This window comes from Microtus oregoni, unplaced genomic scaffold (assembly GCF_018167655.1).
Source record: "Microtus oregoni isolate MIOR12 unplaced genomic scaffold, Mior012 000005F_ref0000423, whole genome shotgun sequence".
In the NCBI taxonomy this organism is placed as follows: Eukaryota; Metazoa; Chordata; class Mammalia; order Rodentia; family Cricetidae; genus Microtus; species Microtus oregoni.
The window spans coordinates 1,602,810-1,621,965 of NW_024543064.1; the positions used below are offsets into that span (position 1 = coordinate 1,602,810).

At 56.8% G+C, this 19,156-nt stretch overlaps 1 protein-coding gene across 6 annotated transcripts in view; it reads left to right on the top strand.

Annotated features, from left to right (window-relative positions):
- The window catches only part of LOC121448185 (1-phosphatidylinositol 4,5-bisphosphate phosphodiesterase eta-2-like), a 68,822-nt gene that overhangs the window by 24,609 nt on the left and 25,057 nt on the right, over positions 1 to 19,156 (top strand). For 4 of the 6 annotated variants that reach the window (XM_041651984.1, XM_041651987.1, XM_041651988.1 and 1 more), the window contains exons 2-3: positions 16,774 to 16,920; positions 18,872 to 19,115. In XM_041651984.1, coding sequence (XP_041507918.1) covers positions 16,774 to 16,920; positions 18,872 to 19,115 — 391 coding nt within the window. Of the gene's footprint in view, positions 1 to 7,003; positions 7,207 to 16,773; positions 16,921 to 18,871; positions 19,116 to 19,156 lie in introns of those variants that run through there. The other 2 variants (XM_041651985.1, XM_041651989.1) reach the window with 1 other exon arrangement.

The window sequence follows — 19,156 nt, forward strand, 5'->3', positions numbered from 1 at the left end:
ACTTCCTCCGCGAGCCGTGTGCTCACACCCCTTCCCTGAGCTGTGTCTTGCTCATACCTCCCAGGTCTGTTCACACTGACCATTGGTGAACTCTGCTCACCTAGCCCGACCGCTTCCTTCTAGCCGCTCTTGGAAGATGCGTAGGTATGTTTCCTGGCAGAGCGGCAAAGACTTGCCGCTTGGGTCGATATTCGAGGAGGATCATTGCACAAATATTATGAAAGAGCTGACCATGTGCAAGGTCTCATGTAGTGTGGCCACTGGCTGTGGTTCCAGGGAAGACCCAAACGGACCTTCGTGCCACGTGGGCACAGCCTCTTCAAAGACACATCTCAGAAATGGTCCCATGGCTAGGGTTCACTCCCTTCTTGTTTTCCCAGGGCCGCTTCACCTTTAGTCTCTGTTTTTACATCGCCAAGCCACCGTCTACAGACGAGGTGGTGGGGATGGCACACGTAGGGCAGGATACGTGTTTATACGTGTTTATACCCTTGGAGAGGCAGCCCAGGAACATGGTTTGATGGCGCCCCGTGTCTTCAGTACCATTGGACTGCTGCCTCCTGGGGATCCAGTCCCCTCTGTGAAGTCTGACTCCCACTCCCTGCAGCCACTCTGGGGTTGGGAGTCAGGTGGGCAGCAGGGATGAGCAGGGAGCCCAGCCAGTTTGCAAAGCCCTTATAGCCCATCGAGGATGACCTGGTACACAGACTTAGAGTTCTACTCTCTGTGGCTTCGTGGAATGTGGTAACCAGTTTCCCACTGACCACAGGCATGCTGTGGCCTGTGTATCCTGCTTTTTGTTTTGAATGTATGAATTACCACTCAGTATTTTAAATTCTACCACTGGCACTGGTGAGCAGTTTCCAGAGGAAGTGTTGGAGCTTGCGCCGAGATCGGCATGGGAAGCCCTGCATTGGAGGATACTTTCAGGCGACCGTCAGCAATAGGAATATTCATCCCATGGTACAGTGAGGGGCAGGTGCTGATGGCCAAGAGCAGGGTCCTATGGCTGTGTACTTTCTGAGTGTGTGCTCTGAGCTAAGTCCCATACCAAGAGTTCTTTTGTACTGATGGTGTCCTGCTGGCAATGGCATACCCTCAACTTCCTCACCTCTGGCTCCAGGTCTGGTCCGAGGTACCCAGCCCATACCCGAGTCTGTACCCCCTGTACTAGTCCTCCAGTGCCCACTGATCTCCAGGGAAGAGGTCCCTTTCTCCCTGGCTTCTCTGAGGACGGCTATCTTATTCTCTCTGTCCAGAGTGGAACCACTGCAACAGCCCTGCCCGCCCAGACAGGAGCCCCCTAGGACGCGGGCTGCTTCTGAGGAACATGTTACTGCCTTCCTAGCCCTGAGCAATGCCTGTACACAGCAGGCGCTTAATAAATGGTGGCAACCGAGGAATAGGCAGAAAGGAGAAGAACAAGAAGAGACACTGGATTGGCCGTCTCTGGTCCTGAAATGGGGGATCGTGTGGCCTGAAGGACCCCTCAGGCCTGAGAACTAGGGAGCAAGGGCACATCTGCATACATTTGCATACATTTGCATGCAGGGCACATACTTCTCGGTTTTGAGGGATTTTTGATTGATTTATATATCCAGGGGGCATAGGGTGGCACACGGGCATATAAGACCAGATGCTGGTCATACGGCCCTGTGGTGCAGGATGCCAGTCCTGTGGGGTCAACCGACCTGCTTTTGAGCAGAGGCTGTAGGTCTCTGGCCAGCATCTGGGGCTGCTGGAGCTGAGCTGAGGAATGTCCACAGCAGGCCTTGTGGCTTCACAGTCTAGGACCCCTCGCTCTAACCACAGAGCTGCCTGAGCGGGAAGAAGATGGCAGAGAGGGTTTGCCCTCCTCTGTCTTCTCTTCCTCTAGCAGGTGCTTGGGTAGGGGCCAGACCACAGAGTGGAAGCCAAGGGCTCCTCGGAGCTTCTCAGGCAAGGGCCTTAGGGCCCCAGAGAGGGAGGGATTCGGAAGGGTGGGCAGCACACATGGAGCCCCACACCAAGTGTATCTTGGGGCCATGCTAGTGGCCATGTGGCTGTACTGGCTCTGGATCCTACCCACTTGTCTCAGTGCCAGGCTGGCCGCAGCTCCGCATCGCTGCTGCACACGGGCACAGAATCTAGGTCAGGCTGGTGCAGGGAGGCAGGGGGAGCTGCCAGGGCAGTGTCTGCCCACTTTGGCTCTATCCAGGCTACTGCCGCTCCAGGCGGGGCTCTGACCCATTGACCTAGGCCGGACCCCTCCCTTTGGTGCCTGAGCAAGGCTAAGAGGCCCTCCCGCAATGGATGCATGCTGTGGCTGCAGAAACCTTTGGTGCAAGCAAGATGCTGCCTGCCTATATGGCCAGGCCTGTAGCACGGGGGGGGGGGGGGGGGGGGAGTCAGCACCCGCGGTTGTGACAATTTAGGCCAAACCCTTTATAAAACCTCTTGACCCTCCAGCTGCCCAGGCTTATGCTCCCTGCCTCTCTCCCCATCATCACCCAGACTGTGCTGGTGTCTGTGTTCACTGCAGTCCATGGGCCCTGGGTACCAACCTGAGGGCCTCAACACTCTTAACCTGGTCAGAGCATCCCTCTCCTTGTGCTGTCTCCCTCCCCCGTGGACCCCACCTCTGGCTGTTTCTGCTTTGTCTTGTTTCTTTGTCTGCCTTGGAATCGAGTGATGTTTCTTTTGAACCTGACTCCACTCAGCTTGGGGGAAGGGCAGGTGGGCTCGCCAGACCTAGAGTGCCGGTCTCCTACTTGGGTAGTCCGAGGCAGCTGTGGTCCCTGGGGCAATCAGTTGTGATCAATGAGGTAGATATGGCCAGCCTGGACGGCCAGGGTCACTGGGGCAGCTGTGGACACTCCGAGGCATTTATGGTCATTGGTGCTGTTGTGGTCACTCTAAAGCAACTGTGGTCACTTTGGGGCAGCTATGGTAATTGGATAACTGTGGTCAGGCCAGTTCTCTTGAGGCCACATACCCCTCTGAAGCATTCATCCCGAGGATGAGGACCTGGGCTCGTCAGTATTAGTGTGACTCCATGAGGGGACCTGATGACCATGGCAGCGGGGGGTCTTCTGTACTAGAGACACTGCCTTCCACATTCTGTCAGGAGGTTGCTCAGCCTGTTCTGGTATGCGGAGTGTGCGGGGGGGGGGGGGGGGTGGAGGAGGGGGGAGGCTGTGGGATGGTTGGGGGATCCTACCTCGTCCCCTGAAGCAGCTTTGGTTCCTCACTAGAGGTGGTAACATCGTTAGAACTCTCAGACAAGGCAAGAGACAACACGAAATTGGATTTGGTGTTGAATAATTAATAAAACGTCTTAGGCACAGGCTGCGGGGCCCGTGTCCCTCCCGGCCGCAGGATTGTCGGCACTGACTCGATACCCGAGGGGCCTGCACAACATTATCCAACACTTCTGAGATAATTACAGTCCACGTCAGTGGACCCTGGTGCTCACACTCCAGGGCTCAGCAGGGTCAGAGTGACAGTGGGACCAGTCCACCCCAGAGGGTTTCTCTCTCTGGAAAGGAAAGGGATTGAAATCAGTGGTTTCTCGAGCCTTCCTGATTTGGGCATTCTGAGAGGGACTCACGGGAGCAGAACTGGGGCCTCATTAGGGCCCCTACCCCTGTGCCTGTTTCCTAGTGACATGCCCAGGCTTCTGTGCAGTGACCATTGCAGAGATGTGGAGCTGGGCGCACAGCTGGCCTCTGGAAGCGTTTCCTTGGAGATTTATGTAGGACAGAAGTTGGAAGTTTAGATCTGAGGTGCCCCACAAAGACTTCAGAGGTGTGAATCGCTCTGCTGAGTTTGGGGATGTATTTTTTTTTTCTCCTGGCCTTCTGTTTCTGGAGATTATTGGAAAGTGGCAGCTGTTGCCCATCTACAGGCAGAGCTAATGACCCCAGAACCGTGGAGCCAACGCTCCCAGCTCCCCTTCTTGTAGTGATGGTCATTAGAAGAGACTTGGCCCTTCTGCTTGTGGCCTGGTGGGCCACAGAGAGGGTCCTGCCTCCCACCTACAGGACTCCTCTTCTTCCGTGGAAGGAAAGCTTCAGCTCAAGTCTCCAGGCTGGCCCCTGCTCTCCCAGGCTGGCCCTTGCTCTCCCAGGCTGCTGGTTCTCCCTAGATGCTGTGTAGGAAAGTAGGCCAGAGAAGCATTGCATTCCAGCGGATTGCTCGTAGGTAGCAGAGCTCTAGGATGTGATCTGTAATGTTTCCTGGCCTTGGCGCTGCTTGCCACGTCCCTTCCTGTCTGAGCTCGACTCTGTGGTGGCATTTGCAGGTCTGGTGCTGTTTCCTAGGATATCCCAGCCTCCTCTCTACCCTACCTGGGTCCTCAGCCCAAGGACCCAGTCTCAGCTGAGTTGGCCAGCCTAACTTGTGCCTTGCACCACCCACAGGTTTCCTATGGCACTGAAAGATGGAGACACTCCCGTGCAGGACCGTGTGTGTGTGTGTGTGTGTGTGTGTGTGTGTGTGTGTGTGCACGCGTGCGTGCTACTTCATACCCTTCAGATAAACTAGGAGCCTAAGCGAAAAGCTATGTCAGGGAAGTCAGGGCCCAGCTCTCCCCAGACTGCTGCCATTCACTGTGGGACACTAGAGCCCCCTGGCCTCTCTGACCTCTGTCAAAGCTGTAGGGCAAAAGTGCTTACAGCTGAGGAACTAGAAGCAGGCCCTTCAGTGCCTAGGGTGACCCTGTAAGGTGTGCATAACACGGATAGGCCGGATGAGCTCTTAGCACATAGTCATGAACAAGGGGCAGACCGGGGGTATGTGTGAATTCACGTGTAGTATTTTCATGAAACGCTGAGGAGAAGGAAGAGGTTCTGTTCTTCTAAAGGCCTCTCGGGGTGTATCATCCTCCTGCCTGTCTCTGACAGTGCCACTAAAGATAAAAGCAAGGGGAAGGCACTTAGATCCGGAAGGTGAGAACCGGTCTCTAGGGAGCAGAGTCCCCTTACAGGGGAGCTCAGGTCTGGCAGAACCTTCTGGCCTGCTGGCACACGGAAGTCCCCCTTATCTGAACGTGTGGAGCTCACGCTGAAGGAACATTGTCACAGCAGGAGCCCCCGGATGTGTACCCTGCCCTTGTCTGTCTGGTGGTCCTCTTCAAAGGAGAAGACTAAACTTCTCCAGCCTCCTAACCCCTTTAAGGTCACAGGCTCTTTCTTTCCCGGGGAGTCTCCCTGCACGCGACCAGCCAGGCCAAACGCTTTCAGAGCGGAATTCTGCCAAAATGCCCAGAGAAAAAGAGATTGTCCTCCGAGCAAATTAACATGTGCCTGGTGGGCTTTAATCACCGTTTTTAATCGCGGCCCTGGTGCTGGATTCATCTCCTGGCTCCATGGGGGAGGGGGTGGAGGAGACTACGCGATGGATTATTCATGGCAATGTGAACTTAGGTTTCACCCAACTTCTCCAGGGAGGCTCAGGGGCCTTTTGTCCATCAGGGAGAAGGTAGCCCCACTCTGGGTCCTCTCCAGGGACCTTGTCACCTGCCTGACTCATGGGAGCATCCCTTCCCCTCCGCCCCCCGCCTCTTGTTTTTTTCTTCTCTCTCCCTGACTCAGTTTCTTTTCTTTCTCCTTTCTTTCTGAGGGGGCTGCTAGTTCCTGGAGGAAACACATAAAGCTCAGCTGTGGGCGCCTTCCTGAGATTTCTCCCCACTGTGGTCCCCCGGCCTCTGGTGCCCCCGTGTGACTGTGCTCCTTCTTCCTGCCCTGGAACCCACCTGTGCTCCAGAATGACCTCATCAGCCAATACATACCCAGAGGAAGGGCCCCTTTCTTGCTCAGATCTTTCAGTGGGATGCACATGGACCCTGGAGTTGTACCTAGGCTGTGTGCCAATGAGCGACAGAGTATCTACCCAGAGGGGCAGCTCCTATAGCCCAGGACAGAGCGACTCTGATATATAAAAAAAAAAGCCAGAGCACAGAAACAGCGAAGAAGGGAGGCTGCTCCTTTAAGGGTGCCAGGCAGCAGGGCCAAGGGCCTTTCCTGGCAGAACCCAGCTGGTAGTACCCACAGAGGCTCTCCTCCCCCTTCACACCTGGTGCCCTGCACGGCAGGAGGCTGTCACACCTTGGAGGTGGCAGTTCAGAGAGTCCATAGGTGGACCCGTGTTTATCTGTTCTTCTGGATCTCCACTGACTGTCCCTCTGGGGTGCGAGTTTAAAGCCCCACCAGATGCTGAGGGGCAGAAGTCATACTTTTCGCCACCTCCCCTGAGCTGAAGTGAGCAGTCAGGAGGACGGAGCTTTGCCCAGATGCTGTGCATAGATCAGGCAGATCCCAGAGAGGCGAACCCAGGCTGGACAGACCATGCCCCTTACCCTGAGCCCTGCATAACCCAGGGCAGGTGTACACAGCGGGCATTGCCTGCCATGCCAACAGTCATCCCCCACCCCCCAGACCACACAAACCTGTGCAGCCAAGCAGAAAGCACTTAACAATGGGCATATGGAGTCAGGCGGAGGAAACCTGGGTGGACACAGGGTGGGGCTTTTACAGAACTAGCCCTTGGGCTGAGCCTCTCCAAGCCTGGATCCTTCCAGCCAGGGAAGCTGATGGGAAGACACTTCAGCAAATTTGGAAGGTCTAGCCACAAAGTCTAGAGTGTGGTGGTCAAAAGGACTCTGTGGTCACCAGGAACTGCCAGCCAGATTCATTTGGCTTCTGTTCCTTGAGGGTGTATAACTGCCCCCCTGGTAGGAGGGACTGGCTTGGAGAGAAAGGTGGGCATGGTGAGTGGTCTTGCCACTGTGGGGGTCTCAAGCGGCCAGCACTGCCTCCTCTTCTGGCCCCTGAGCAATGCTGGCTTGGTGCCCATCTGAAACTCCCTCCTTGATTCAAACTGATGCCCCTGAACAGCAGCGGAGGCAGGCCAGGAGCCGGACATCCAAGAGTTAAGGGCAGGCGGGGCTCCCGTGGGAGGGGCGGTCCCAGTGGTGGTGAGGCCTCATCCCGCCCCTCCCCTCCCCTCTTTTCCTTTGCTAGCAAGCAGCAGTGGCAGCTAGCTACAGCGGGCTTTGAACCGGTATGGGCGCTGTGCGTGGGGCGCCTTGGATCAGGCTACAACTCTGGGGACACTGGGGACCAGCACAGGGTCCCGGCCCCCTCGGGCCGTGCCGGTAACAGTGGGGCTGGTGCCTGCGGGCCATGGAAGAACCTGGGTCCACCGGTGGGCTTAGCCAGGACCAAGGTAAGGGCAGGTAGGAGGGTGTCTGGAAGAGGCTCATGACTCCCAGCTGGACTCAGACCCCAGAGCAAGGGCTATGCTATGCTCGGTCCCCCTCTTAGGGTCTCTGGGGGGACAAGCCTAGTGACCCCATTCCCTGTCAGCTGCTATACAGTGAAGCACCCCAACTACCCCCATTTTGGCATCTTGCTAGTAGATGCTACCTGTGAAGGTACTGAGGTTCCACTCTGCAGGACGAGGTGCGCCTGCCCCGCAGCCGCTGTCCCCTGATTTCCAGACCAACCGAGGGGATGTCTGGAGGAGGGATTGTCCGGAGCTGTCAGGGGCTGTGGGCTGGGGGAGAGGGGCAAACGCCTTGAGATCTAGTCAGCACCACGGACAGAACCACAGCCTTCCCTCCCAGCGGCCCGAGGTTCTCTAGAGCTCAACTCCCTTGCTTGGATCTGTCCCACTTTCCCTGTCTAGGGAACTGGCATTGCCCTAGGCAAACAGCACGGACCAGCAGGGGTGCACGAGTCTTCCAGGCTGCCCACAGGAGCGGAGCAAAGGGGGTTGGGTGTGAGGAGGCATCTTTAGTGGGGGTGGGAAAAGGCTTCTCCTCGGCAGGGTCTCAGCCCCAACACAAAGCTTGGTTTGGGGTCAGGGTAGGAGAGACTAAAAGTGAAAGAGACCCAAGGCTGTGGCTGCATCAAAGTGATCTGAGTCAGACAGCAGGAAGAACTTCCTGATCAAGGCCCGGAGTTCCAAGGGGAATGGGCTATGCCGTCTTGATTGGTTTGGCTGGTTGATCTGGGAGTGGACTTGTTCTGCTCCTGACTGACATGGATGTTGAAGAGGGGCAGGGGAGCTTAAAGGGGTGTGTGACTTCCCTCCCTGAACCTGCAGGGAGGGGAAGGGAAGGTGCGGGGCCACCTCATAGAGCAACTTGTAAGGTATTCAAAAACTGTCTGTGGTGTCCCACCACACCTGGTCTGTGTGGTTGCTCCAGGCTGTTCCTTTTCTCTGACCCTCCTATTCTCTCTGCTTAAGATGCTTTTTGTGAGTTGGGGACAGCATGGCCAGTGCGGTCAGGGTACTGAGGTCCCAAAGGCATAGCGTTTGGATATGCCCCTTCCTGAGCACTGTCCCTGTCCTAGCGTAGCAGCTGACCTGAGAAAACCTGGCTGGCCTGCAGAGTGCCCATGGAGTCTCTACCCTGGGGTTACTGGACTTAGGACAGCTGCTCATCAAAGGGGCAGGGAATGGACGCTGCCATGTAGCCTTAGGTGCCAGGGTCCAAGGGACTGGACGTGCATGGGGTTTTCAGCTGCCTGAGGAAGGGCCCTGGTCTTAGGAGAAGATGGGTGGCCCCTGGAGGACTCCAAGCCCACTTCCATCTTCTGGCGACCCCAGGAGAGACGTACGGCAGCTGAGTCCTTGCAGTTTCAACGTGCAGCTGAGGACGGAGCAGATGGGCTGCCGTCCTGAGCCTGGCCCTCCATCTGCACCACTAATGAACCGATGGCGAAGGCTCCCTGGCTCCTGGCACTGCCCTGGGCAGGTGTAGTTACAGGGGCTCCTCCTGGGCCAGAACTTGTGGCTCCACCACAGAGAGAGTTGGGTGGATGAGAGCTGTGAGGACTGAGTAATAGGATGAGTGAGCCTGCTTATTCCTGGGAGTTTGCTTTCAGCACAGAGTACGTGGGCTCATGGCTGGCTGGACAGACTTCCTGTGTGGGGAAAGGAAGAGGCAGGGTGGGGGAGGTGAGTACCAGCCCTAGGACTGGGTGTTTTCTTTGATTTTTGGGCATAGGAGCCTTTTGCCAGCTAGGAGACATTCCTGAGCTGTGGTGGGTAGCCGCAGGTGACTGAGGTAAGCAGCTGGGATAGCTCAAGGGGCAGCCTTGAGATCCCTTCCAGATCGCCCCAAAAAGGAAGCCTTCAGGCATGAGGGCGGAGCCCTGACTTGGACAAAACTGGCCAATCAGTCCGTGGAGGAGGTCCTCAACCTGCTCAGACTCCAGGAGCAAGGTGGGAACAGAGCATCTGCAGGTAGATGTCCAACAGAGTAAATGTTCAGACAGGTGTCTTCACCTTCAGGAGACACCGACACTGTAAAAAGTCAAACTTGGCGAGCCAGCTCAGCGTGCAAAAACGTGCTCTCTCCTGAGGCCCACTGGCCCGTTCCGGCCCCACGGAGGGCCCAATGCTCTCTAGCCTCAAGGTGGCTTTTGTTGCCCAGCGCTGGGCACTTATTCAGGGGCTCAGATCTCGTTTCCTGTTGCCCCTGACCCCTGCTTGACCATACCCAGAGACTACCCACCCGGTTTCAGCTGTTGCCATTCCTCCTGGCCTGGTCTGGGCTCCAGGGTGAGCAGCCGGGCAGGATAGGCTCTTCTTGTTACGACTTGCACACTTTTGAGAGAGATCCCTACCTGGATCTGATGGTTTTCCCGAAGGGGCTCCACACAGATGGTTACAGCCTGCTTCCCATGACAGCTCACTCCTCCAAGGGTGTCCTGGGCAGTGGCTTGGGGTCAGACCTGTCCACCTTCAGGAACCCAGCATGGCTGCTGACCAGGCCCTGCTGGAGGAAGAGAGGGCAGCTGTGGCCTCAGGGAAGTGAGTGACTCTTGGCAAAGATAGGAACCCCCAGGGACACAGGAATGAGGGCCACCTGGGGGAGCAGAAAGCTGTGAAATGGGATATTAATAGAGTCCTTTCCCTAGCGGGGCTGTTGAATGTGATTGAAGTCACTCCTGTGAGCTGAGCTGCTACATGCCACCAGCTAGTGATAGCCAGGGATAGTGAGAGGGTCGGGGGTACCAGTTCTGCTCTGGAGTGACCCTGACTGTGGCCTTGGAGCTCTGCTAGAGATAGAGGAAGGCCAGAAGCCGGGACCTCTGTGGGCTAAAGGCGCCAGACCCCCATGGCCATTGCAGGCATAGTTGGAGGCAGGCTTGGCGAGACCCGGTTTAGACCTGAACATGTGGGGACTTCTCTAAGTGGAGGCCTTGGGAAGTGTGGACGCTGCTGACCTTTGAGAATGCCTTGTCTGCTGCTGCTACTGTGGCTGCAGCTGAGTTCTTTACCTCCGACGCCTTCGCACGCAATGCGACGGCTTTGAACTTGGGTTCACCGTCACTCCTCTTGGGCTAGGGTGAGCGGGCTGGACTGGGTTGGGGCTAGATCCTGAAGCTGGCACCACCAGCTAAGGATGGGCCAGGCTGCTGCCCGGTCTTCGCTGTGCAAGGCCAGGTCCCTGAGCTGCAGGAACGGTGGCAGCTTAGGTCAGCTTGTGGATGGGCAAATGAGTTAGCATGGTGACTGGGGCATGGAGAGACTGTTTCTACCCTCTAGGCTGCTCATATCCTTGGCTGCCCCAGGCATCAGAATGAGGTCTGGTGGCCTGTCTTAGTCCTCCTCTGGCCCTGCCCACTGCTCGGTCAGGCAGTGCGATGGGTCAGGCCCACCCCTCCCCGCCCCTGACAGAACTTGCCTCCTCCTGCTGGAAGCTGGAGCGGCATGCCACGGGGAAGACACTGCTGGAAGAAAAGGGCACATCCACCCAGCAGAGCGGGCCTGCTGTTCTATGCCCAGGGCAGCCTCAGGCCTGGTCAGATGGCCCTGGGCTGGGTGGTGGCTATTTTGTTTCTACTGCTACTGAGGGATTCCTCAGGCCCTGCCTTGGCTCAGGTGCCTCCTGGGTCTGGCCGGGGAGGGCAGGAACAAGCCGGCTCACACTCCCTGATACAGTAAAAATAGTTGGGGAGAAGGCGCCCAGACGTGCGGGGGGTTGCGTTGCTGTTCTCAGACGTTTAAATAAGCTTGGCCATATGTGTGTGGGCCTGTCCCTCCCTCCTGAGTGGCACAGGGCCAGGGGCCGGGCTCATCCCGGTGGGTACTGTGGGGCTGGGGCAGGACGGCTTCCTCCTCCCTCCACTCCACCCCAGGCACCATCTAAGTGTTGGCCGGGATGACCTGCAGGTTGGGAGGCGGCTGACAAGGCTCAAGGCTTCAGGGAAAGGGCTGGGTCAGGAGCTTTGCTCCCTCATGCCCCATGCTGCTGACCTGTGGAGCCCCACTCACCAGGGAACACACGCAAGTCCTGGCATGCTGGTGGGATGAGGGCCACGGTACCCAGAGGTGCCCCCGTGTATGTATGCATGATATGTTGGTTTATTGGGAGAGTAAATTGATTTTCTAGCTTTCCCCAGGGAGAGGCGAGTCTGTTGAACGGCTGCTGCTGTCTTGTTCGCAGCAGCCATCAAGCTGTGTTGCCCACTGTGTTAGGACAAGATCGATCTCCCTCGCAGAAGTAAAATTGCACCAGTGGGCCCGGCACCAGCCAGCATGGGCTCCTTCTCCTTTCAGCAGCTGCTGGTATCTGTGGGCTCCAGGCAGGAGGAGCCAGGGCTGTGGGGGACTGAAGCACATAGGTAATGAGAACACCCGAATTAGGGACCACGAGTACGAGCATGGCCTGGGGGGCATAGTTGCCCACAGCTCCCAGAGCAGACTGTGTGACCTTGGCTCTTCTTGGTCTCCCTCATCCATCCTGTCCCTTGCTTGCTGGGTACTGGGTGATTTGGGACAGAGCAGAGAGGAGACCCTCGGGGGCAGGTAGCATTCTGTGGAGGAATTGTGTAGGTCCGGTGAAGTTAGGACAGAGGCGTTACTGTCCTGCCTACCTGTCCTGGAGATCGGTGGTTGAGGCAAGTGTGTCTCTTTTGGTAGGCAACCAAACGCACCTGCTCCTCTCACACATGAGTCTTTGTGGGGCTGGTACACGGCAGTAAGTTATAGTTGCACCTGCCTGAGCCACAAGAGTGAGGTCCATGGTGGCTGCCTTAAACTTCTGGAAGCTGCAAGTCCTTGCCTCCTGAGGGTCCCTAGAACTTCTGGGGGAGCAGGGGGAGCTCCAGGGCCTGAAATGAAGGAAAGCAGGGGTGACTGAGCACGGCTCAACTGTGAAAGACAGTCCGGGGTCTCAGAGTCCCTCTGTGACCCTAATATGGGAAGATTACTATCTCTGAACTCCGAAGGTAGCCTCAGTCAACCCCCAGGGGCAGATGGGAGTTTTACCCGTTCCTGGACCTGGTCCTAAGCATGACTAGGAGCTGCTGGGAAGCTCTGGGTGAATGTGGGGTCCTGGTGGCACTGGAAGGGGCCAGGTTACTCCTCCTACTCCATTGCCTTTAGTTCTTCTTGGAATGGCTGTCCGTCTTTCTGTGCCGGGGTAGAGGGGTTTGTCTCAGCTTCCTACCTGGCTGGGGTGGCCAGGTGGTCAAGTTCAGGCCAGCTGTTGATGGGTTTGAGCCCTGTGTGGCCAGTAACCTGGGTGCCTCTTGCTGCCTGACCCTGGTCCAGTGTACTAGGGACAGTCTGCCCCTGGTAGCTGTCCTCCACGGTCTTCCTCAGCTAGGGCACTGGGTTATTGCCTGACCCTGGTCCAGTGCACTAGGGACAGTCTGCCCCTGGTAGCTGTCCTCCACAGTCTTCCTCAGCTAGGGCACTGGGTTACTCAGTGGCCACAGTGACACTCCCACCTGTCTTTTGCAGTTTCGGCGGTGGGTAGGGTCACCTTGGTCCCCAGGACAGTGGGAGAGGCCTTACTAGCAGAACCCTGTGTGAGGGCGGATTAGCTGGGCCTCTGCCCGCCTTTCAGTGGAGGATTATGGCCTGGGGCCACTAGGAGGGTCAGAGAGTCCGGGTTCAGTGATCTACATCCTCCGCTGGGGCTGCTGGTACCCCTGGGTCTGTGTCCCTCCTACAGCCCCTGCCTAGGCACCTTCTCCGGCTGATGGTGGGGGACGAGTGGTTAGCAACAAGTGGAGGGGAGAGGACAAAGGTATCCAGTTCTGGAGAGATTTGGGGAGCATGAATGGCCCTAGTCTGGGCTAGTTTGGGGAAGATCAGGTGTGTCCAGAGGCAGAGTAGCTAGAGAGAGCAGGAACTCTAGACATCCTGGCACACAGTGAGCTGTGAGCACTGAGTGGGGCTGGGATGTGGGCAGCAGGCAGAGGGGAGGTAGCATTGCCGCCCTCCAGGGTGGAGAATCATGTGACCCTGGGGCACTTGGAGCCTGTGCCCCATCTTGCCCAGCCTTAGCACCCCCATGGCTTTCCTGACTCTTAGTTCTTCCCTTTACCTCAGCTTTCATTCCACTACTCACTGGGGATTCTGGGCTTTGCCTACACAGAGGACCATGCTGTCAGGGCCTTCTGTGTCCTGTCTCCCAGGGGAGGGGAGCTGCTAGGGCTGTGCTCCTTCCTGTTCTAGCAGTAAATGGCTCCCTAATCTAATCTGTGGCAGAAAGGGCAGGCCGCCTGTCGACCTCCATCCAGCAAATGAAGCAAGGTCTCTGGCCAAGGCTCCTAATTGGGTCCTGGGTTTGGCTGTGAGTTGATTACACTGGACCTGGCCCAGTGGGTCCTGATTCCCTGTGGCTGGGCTTCCTGTTGCCCAGGACACACGAGCAGACAGCCAGGGTCAAGAGCATTCAGGGTGCCTTTTGAAGTGGGGTGCTTTGGCTATGGGAATGTGGCGTACCCCAGCAGGGATTCTCAGGATGAGGTTAGGGAGGAAGTTGGGATGCCCATGACTCGGAGGCAATGAAGCCAATATGGAACCCTACCTCCCATTCCTACTGTCTCCTCACTTCTGGTTGCCCAGGGAATGGGATGCAGAATTGAATGCAGCACTTGGGTACTTGGATGCCCCTTAAGGTTGCTTATGGCTGGTGTGGAGTGGTGGCTTCAGCTCTGTGGTCAGTGTCCTGATAGGTGGATAGGTCCCCTAGGTCCTAGGACTGTCATATGGGGTCTGGCTGCCCAGATACGCCCAGCCTTGGGTACAGAATACAGTGGGAATGTACCCTGGGTCACGGGATACCTCCATAGCTCCACTTTTGGTGGACACCAGGAGAGGCCTGGTGGGGGCAAGGGAGGGCTGGGCTTTGGAGTGGAACCTGCCCGGGCTCAGGGAACATACATTGTTCTCCTCATGCTGGAGGTCAAAGTGGAAAGGTGTCACCTCTGCCCTGGGTCAAGTTCCTTTGGGTCACAAGGTGCTAGGCAAGTAGCCCTGCCCTGGCTTAGTTCTGGTCTCCAGCCAGAGGGGGCTGGGTTCTTGGCCCTGGGCTTTCTCCCACCTGAGGACCAACTCACTGCCACACTACGGGGGTCCACTTGGAGGTTTCTATATGTGCAAGGATTTCAGACAGGAGGAAGTGAGAGCTTGAAACAGAGACTCAGATACCAGCTCTGGCTGGGCGTGGTGGTGCATGCCTTATCAGCACCTCTGTGAGTTTGAGGCAGGCCCGGTCTACAGAGCGAGTTCCAGGACATCCAGGGCTGCACAGTGAAACTCTGTCTCGAAAAAGAAAAGAAAAACCAAAACAAGAAATAAAAATCAAGCAGATACCAGACCTGGATACCTAGTATGGGCAGGATTTAGGAAGACAGCCTCATATAGGAGCAAACCTATGGATAGACAGCCCCTCCTAGGGGAGATCTTATAGAGGCCTTCACGCCAGGTCTTGCAGCCACAATTTTGTGTCCTACGAGGGTCCCTTGTCTGACCTGTTATCCTGCCTCAGCCTTAAACACAAGTCTGGTTGCTCAGACATGGGGCAGCCCTCTCTGAACTGGCAGCTGGGCATGCCCCTGGCCTCAATCCTTTGGCCAGCTGGGCTGGATCCAGCAGGATTACTGTGGGGATTGGCCAAGGATGACAGGGTGAGGCTTGGCTGCTCCCCCACCCCTGGGATTCGTCTCCAAACAGACCTGTGAATTGTAGAGCATGGGTGGGCTGGCCTGGGGACCAGCCAGGGCTGCAGGTAGCATCTGGGTCAATGCCAGTGGAACCTGCAAGCAGCCCAGGGGGGACCTCAGTGGGCTCCAAGGAGGAAGAGGTAGAGGAGAAAAGGGGAGCCCCGAGGAGCCTCTGTGCCAGCCGCTGCCTCAGGTGGGCCTGTCACCGAGGCCCTTTCTGGCCTTGGGGAGCAAGCCTCCAGCTATCACTGGGATATGCCTGATCATCAGCCGGCTGCTGCCAGTTGGACCACAGGAGCTGTGGCCTGCCTGGCAGAGGCGCTCCTCTGGGTTGGAGGGAGCGTGGTGGTGTCACCGCAATGGCAGCTCAACCTCTTAGGTAAGAAAGGGCACAGAGCGGGTTCCTCCTGGGGACTGGCCAAGCCCTGCGGGACCACAGGTTGCATAGCTTTCTATGGTTTTCAAAAGGCCTGGGTTCTCTCCTCCCTCACACTGACCTCCCATTCCCTTGCATCTCCCTCTGCATCCTTAGCAGAGCTCAGAGGTCAAGTGGGGAGGGAGCCAGGCAGAACTGGAGCGAGAGCCCTGGTTGTATATGCTTCAGAACTCTTTCTGGGGGGTCCTTGGAGTTTTATGGGGCAGTGATACCTTCAGCCTAGTTACTGAGGCATGCAGGTATAGATACCATGGCCTCTAGATGGTGTCAGAAGCCCCTGGACCATGTGGCATTGAAGAGAAGGAAGAGGGCTGCTGGGTGGTCAGTGGGAAGGTCCAGGGCATCTCAGGAAGTCACAGACACCCTGGTCAAGAATGTTAGATTCACCATTCCTAGCTCCAGGAGCGGAGGGTGCACATTCAATTGCCTTTGTCTGGATCAGTATGAGTAGCATCAGGGGCTTGTCCCTGTCCCCAAACCCTGCCTCAAGTGTACCCAGAAGCCATACCTGTGTCTCCAAATTAGCTTTTTCCCCTAGAGAGTCCTATCTACCTTGCATGCTCACCCATGCCTACAATTCCCTTCTGCTTTTGGTCAATAATAGCTTCCTCCAGAAAATCCCCCCTGGGCTGGCACTACCCATGGTTTTCTGCTCTGCCCACCTGGGGATGCCTCACTGTGGGCACTTGTGAGATGCAGTGTCCTCTGGTCCTGAGCTTCCTGCGTCTAGATAGGTGTGCAGCCTGAGGAAGAAGGCTTGGCCCTGGCCTGGACTCTGGGATGTGCGGACCTTTCCCGGGGACGGGAGGCCGAGTGGACAAGGGTGGCAGACGGCTCTAGGGAAGAGCAGGCTGTGGATTTGCACCCAGCACCTCAGTCTCCCAGTTTTGTGCCTCCCTATAGGGCCTCTCTCTGACATTGCTGCCCATGAGACAGGTGATGTTCCCGACGATACCACAAGAAGGGGCAGCAGGCTCTCAGGGTGGCTCATGTCTGGGAGTAGGAGCCAGGCTTGGTGCATGGTGCATCGTGCATGGTGCCTAGGCCCACCTTGTGCCGAGTATGGGAGCTCCATGCACAGTGCATTTGGGAATTGGCCTGGCCTCTGTTCCTGGATTCGGCTTGGCAGTCTAAATGAAGGCCACTTAGGATCTCAGTGGTTTCTGGGACTGGTTGTGCGTAGCTGAATGTCCTCCCTGGTGTCTCAGCCCACCTCAAGTGACCCAGGACATCAGAGAAGGGGTGGTAACCACGCTGTCTGATGCTTGGACAGGGCCATACAGGCACGCAGGGCCCTTTGGAGAAAGGTGAAATTACCAGAGCTCTCATGGTTTCTGCCTTTCTTTCTGTCTGTCTGTCTGTCTGTCCGCCCGTGTCTAGTGGAGCGATGCATGACTGCCATGCAGGAGGGGACGCAGATGGTGAAGCTCCGTGGCAGTTCCAAGGGCCTGGTCCGCTTCTACTACCTGGATGAGCACCGCTCCTGCCTCCGCTGGCGGCCCTCGCGCAAGAATGAGAAGGCCAAGAGTGAGTGAATAAACAGCCCAGGGGAGGGGCTGGGTGGGCCTGAGCCTGGGAGCACAGGGCAGGGGAGGCTCCCAAGTGGGCTAAGACCCCGTTGAGATGGTGCGCTGGTCGTCTCTAGGCTCCGGGGGTCTAGGGCTTCTGCAGTGCACTCTGGAATAAGGAATAGGAACAGGTCATATGGTCCCTGGGCAGCTGTGCCCTGGCAAGGCTCTGGGACTCCATGGGGACCGGATGTCACACGCTGAGGTCAGTGAGAGGCAAAGGGCTGTCAGGCCAGCCGAGGGGAGGAGATTGTCCTGAAACCACAGAAGCCCACACAGACCAGTACACCAAGGGCAGGGTGGACGCCCAGGCTAACTTAGGCAGCACGGGTCAGGGCACCTGCTGTGGTTTGCGGGAGTCACTTGAATTGCTCAGCTCGGCTGGAAGTCGGAATTGGAGTACACAGAGGATACTTTGGGAGGTCTAGGATCAGGGAGAGACACCAGAGTCTCACAGGCCGTGAGAAGTGAATTCCTGAGATCCCCTGGCTTTTCCAGGAGTGACACCCAGGTATGCCAGGGAAGGCTTCAGCTCAGCATTTACCAAGGATACCACTGTGGAATCCCAGGAGATGGTCACTCTGCCAGGGTCCCAGGGGGCCCATGTGAAAAAGAGCCCCATGGTGAAGTCATCCTGGGCTGAGTGACTTCTGCTGGCTCCAGGAGCTGGTGTAGATTGGCCCTGCCCTGGGCCTGAGAGTGGTGGAGCTGCCCCATGGTTGTGCAGGCAGAGGGAGCCTGATGCCTGGCCGGGAGCGCCACGCCCAAGGAGGTAACTGGAAGAATAGACTGAGGAACAGGGACTTGTTCAAGGGCCTTCAGTCCTCCCTCCGTACCCCTGGAGGCCCAGTGGGTGCTCCGGACTCAATGCAGAGGAATAGGGTGCTGTTCTGATCGCTGGACCAGACTGGAGCCCATCTTGACTACCACACTCATGCCAGGGAACTTGAGAAAGGACAGAGGCAGAGTGAGGGCTAGCTGGTGTCTAGAAGGGGACCCTGGCCACCTGTGGGCTGCATATCCATCAGGGGGTCCTACCCAAGACATAGGGACAGATTATAAAAGTATCACCTGAGCTCATCTACTCCAGAAATTGTACTGAGCGGAGGTTCCATGGGGCTGGGATGGTGAGGCCAGCAAAAAGAGACCCTGTGGAACCTAACCTGGGCATGCGGATACTCCTGCAACCTAGCACATCTGTGAACTGCAGCTCCCTGCTACACCTGGCTTCTCACCTGCAGTGCTAGACTTGTTACTGAAGCAGCTGCAGGATCTAGTCATGGCTGGTGCAAGTGCTTTTCAGGATGGAGAGATGAGCTGGCTAGGGTTTGATGGTGGAGTGAGTTGTTCCCATGTCCCACTGTTGCCCCTCAAAAAAAAAAAACTCGGTCCTGGAAAAACTGGGTGCTTGGAGGCATGTGTGCGTGTGCACACATGTGTGCATGTGTGTTTGTGAGCATGCATGTGTGCTTGTGTACCTGCATGTGTGTGTTCGTGTGTGTGCATGTGTGTGTGCCTGAGTGTGTGTGTGCATGTGTGTGTGCCTGAGTGTGTGTGCATGTGTGTGTGCCTGAGTGTGTGTGCATGCATGTGTACTTGTGTGCCAGCATGTGTGAGCATTGTGTGTGTGCCTGAGTGTGTATGTGCACGTATGTGTATGTGTGTGTGCGTGTGTGTATGTGTGTGTTCTCACTAAAGGGGAACTGGTCAATAGAACAGGACGAGGGGGGTCAACCAAGCATACTGAACTTTCACTTCTGAAGGGCAGAGAGAGGGCTTAGTGAGCAGATGTTGAATTAGGGTGTCAGTTATTGAGGGCAAAGATGCAATCTGCTTAGCTCATGGTGGGCCTAAGGGATAGTGGGACACTTGGGTCATTGGTGACCTTGTATCCCCCCACTTGCCCACAGTCTCCATCGACTCCATCCAGGAGGTGAGCGAGGGACGGCAGTCTGAGATCTTCCAGCGCTACCCGGACAGCAGCTTCGACCCCAACTGCTGCTTCAGCATCTACCATGGCAGTCACCGCGAGTCGCTGGACTTGGTCTCGCCCAGTGGCGAAGAGGCACGTACCTGGGTCACTGGCCTTCGCTACCTCATGGCTGGCATCAGTGATGAGGACAGCCTAGCCCGTCGCCAGCGCACCAGGGACCAATATCCTTGGGCTCCGGGGGTGGGGAGAGACTCCAGGAGCA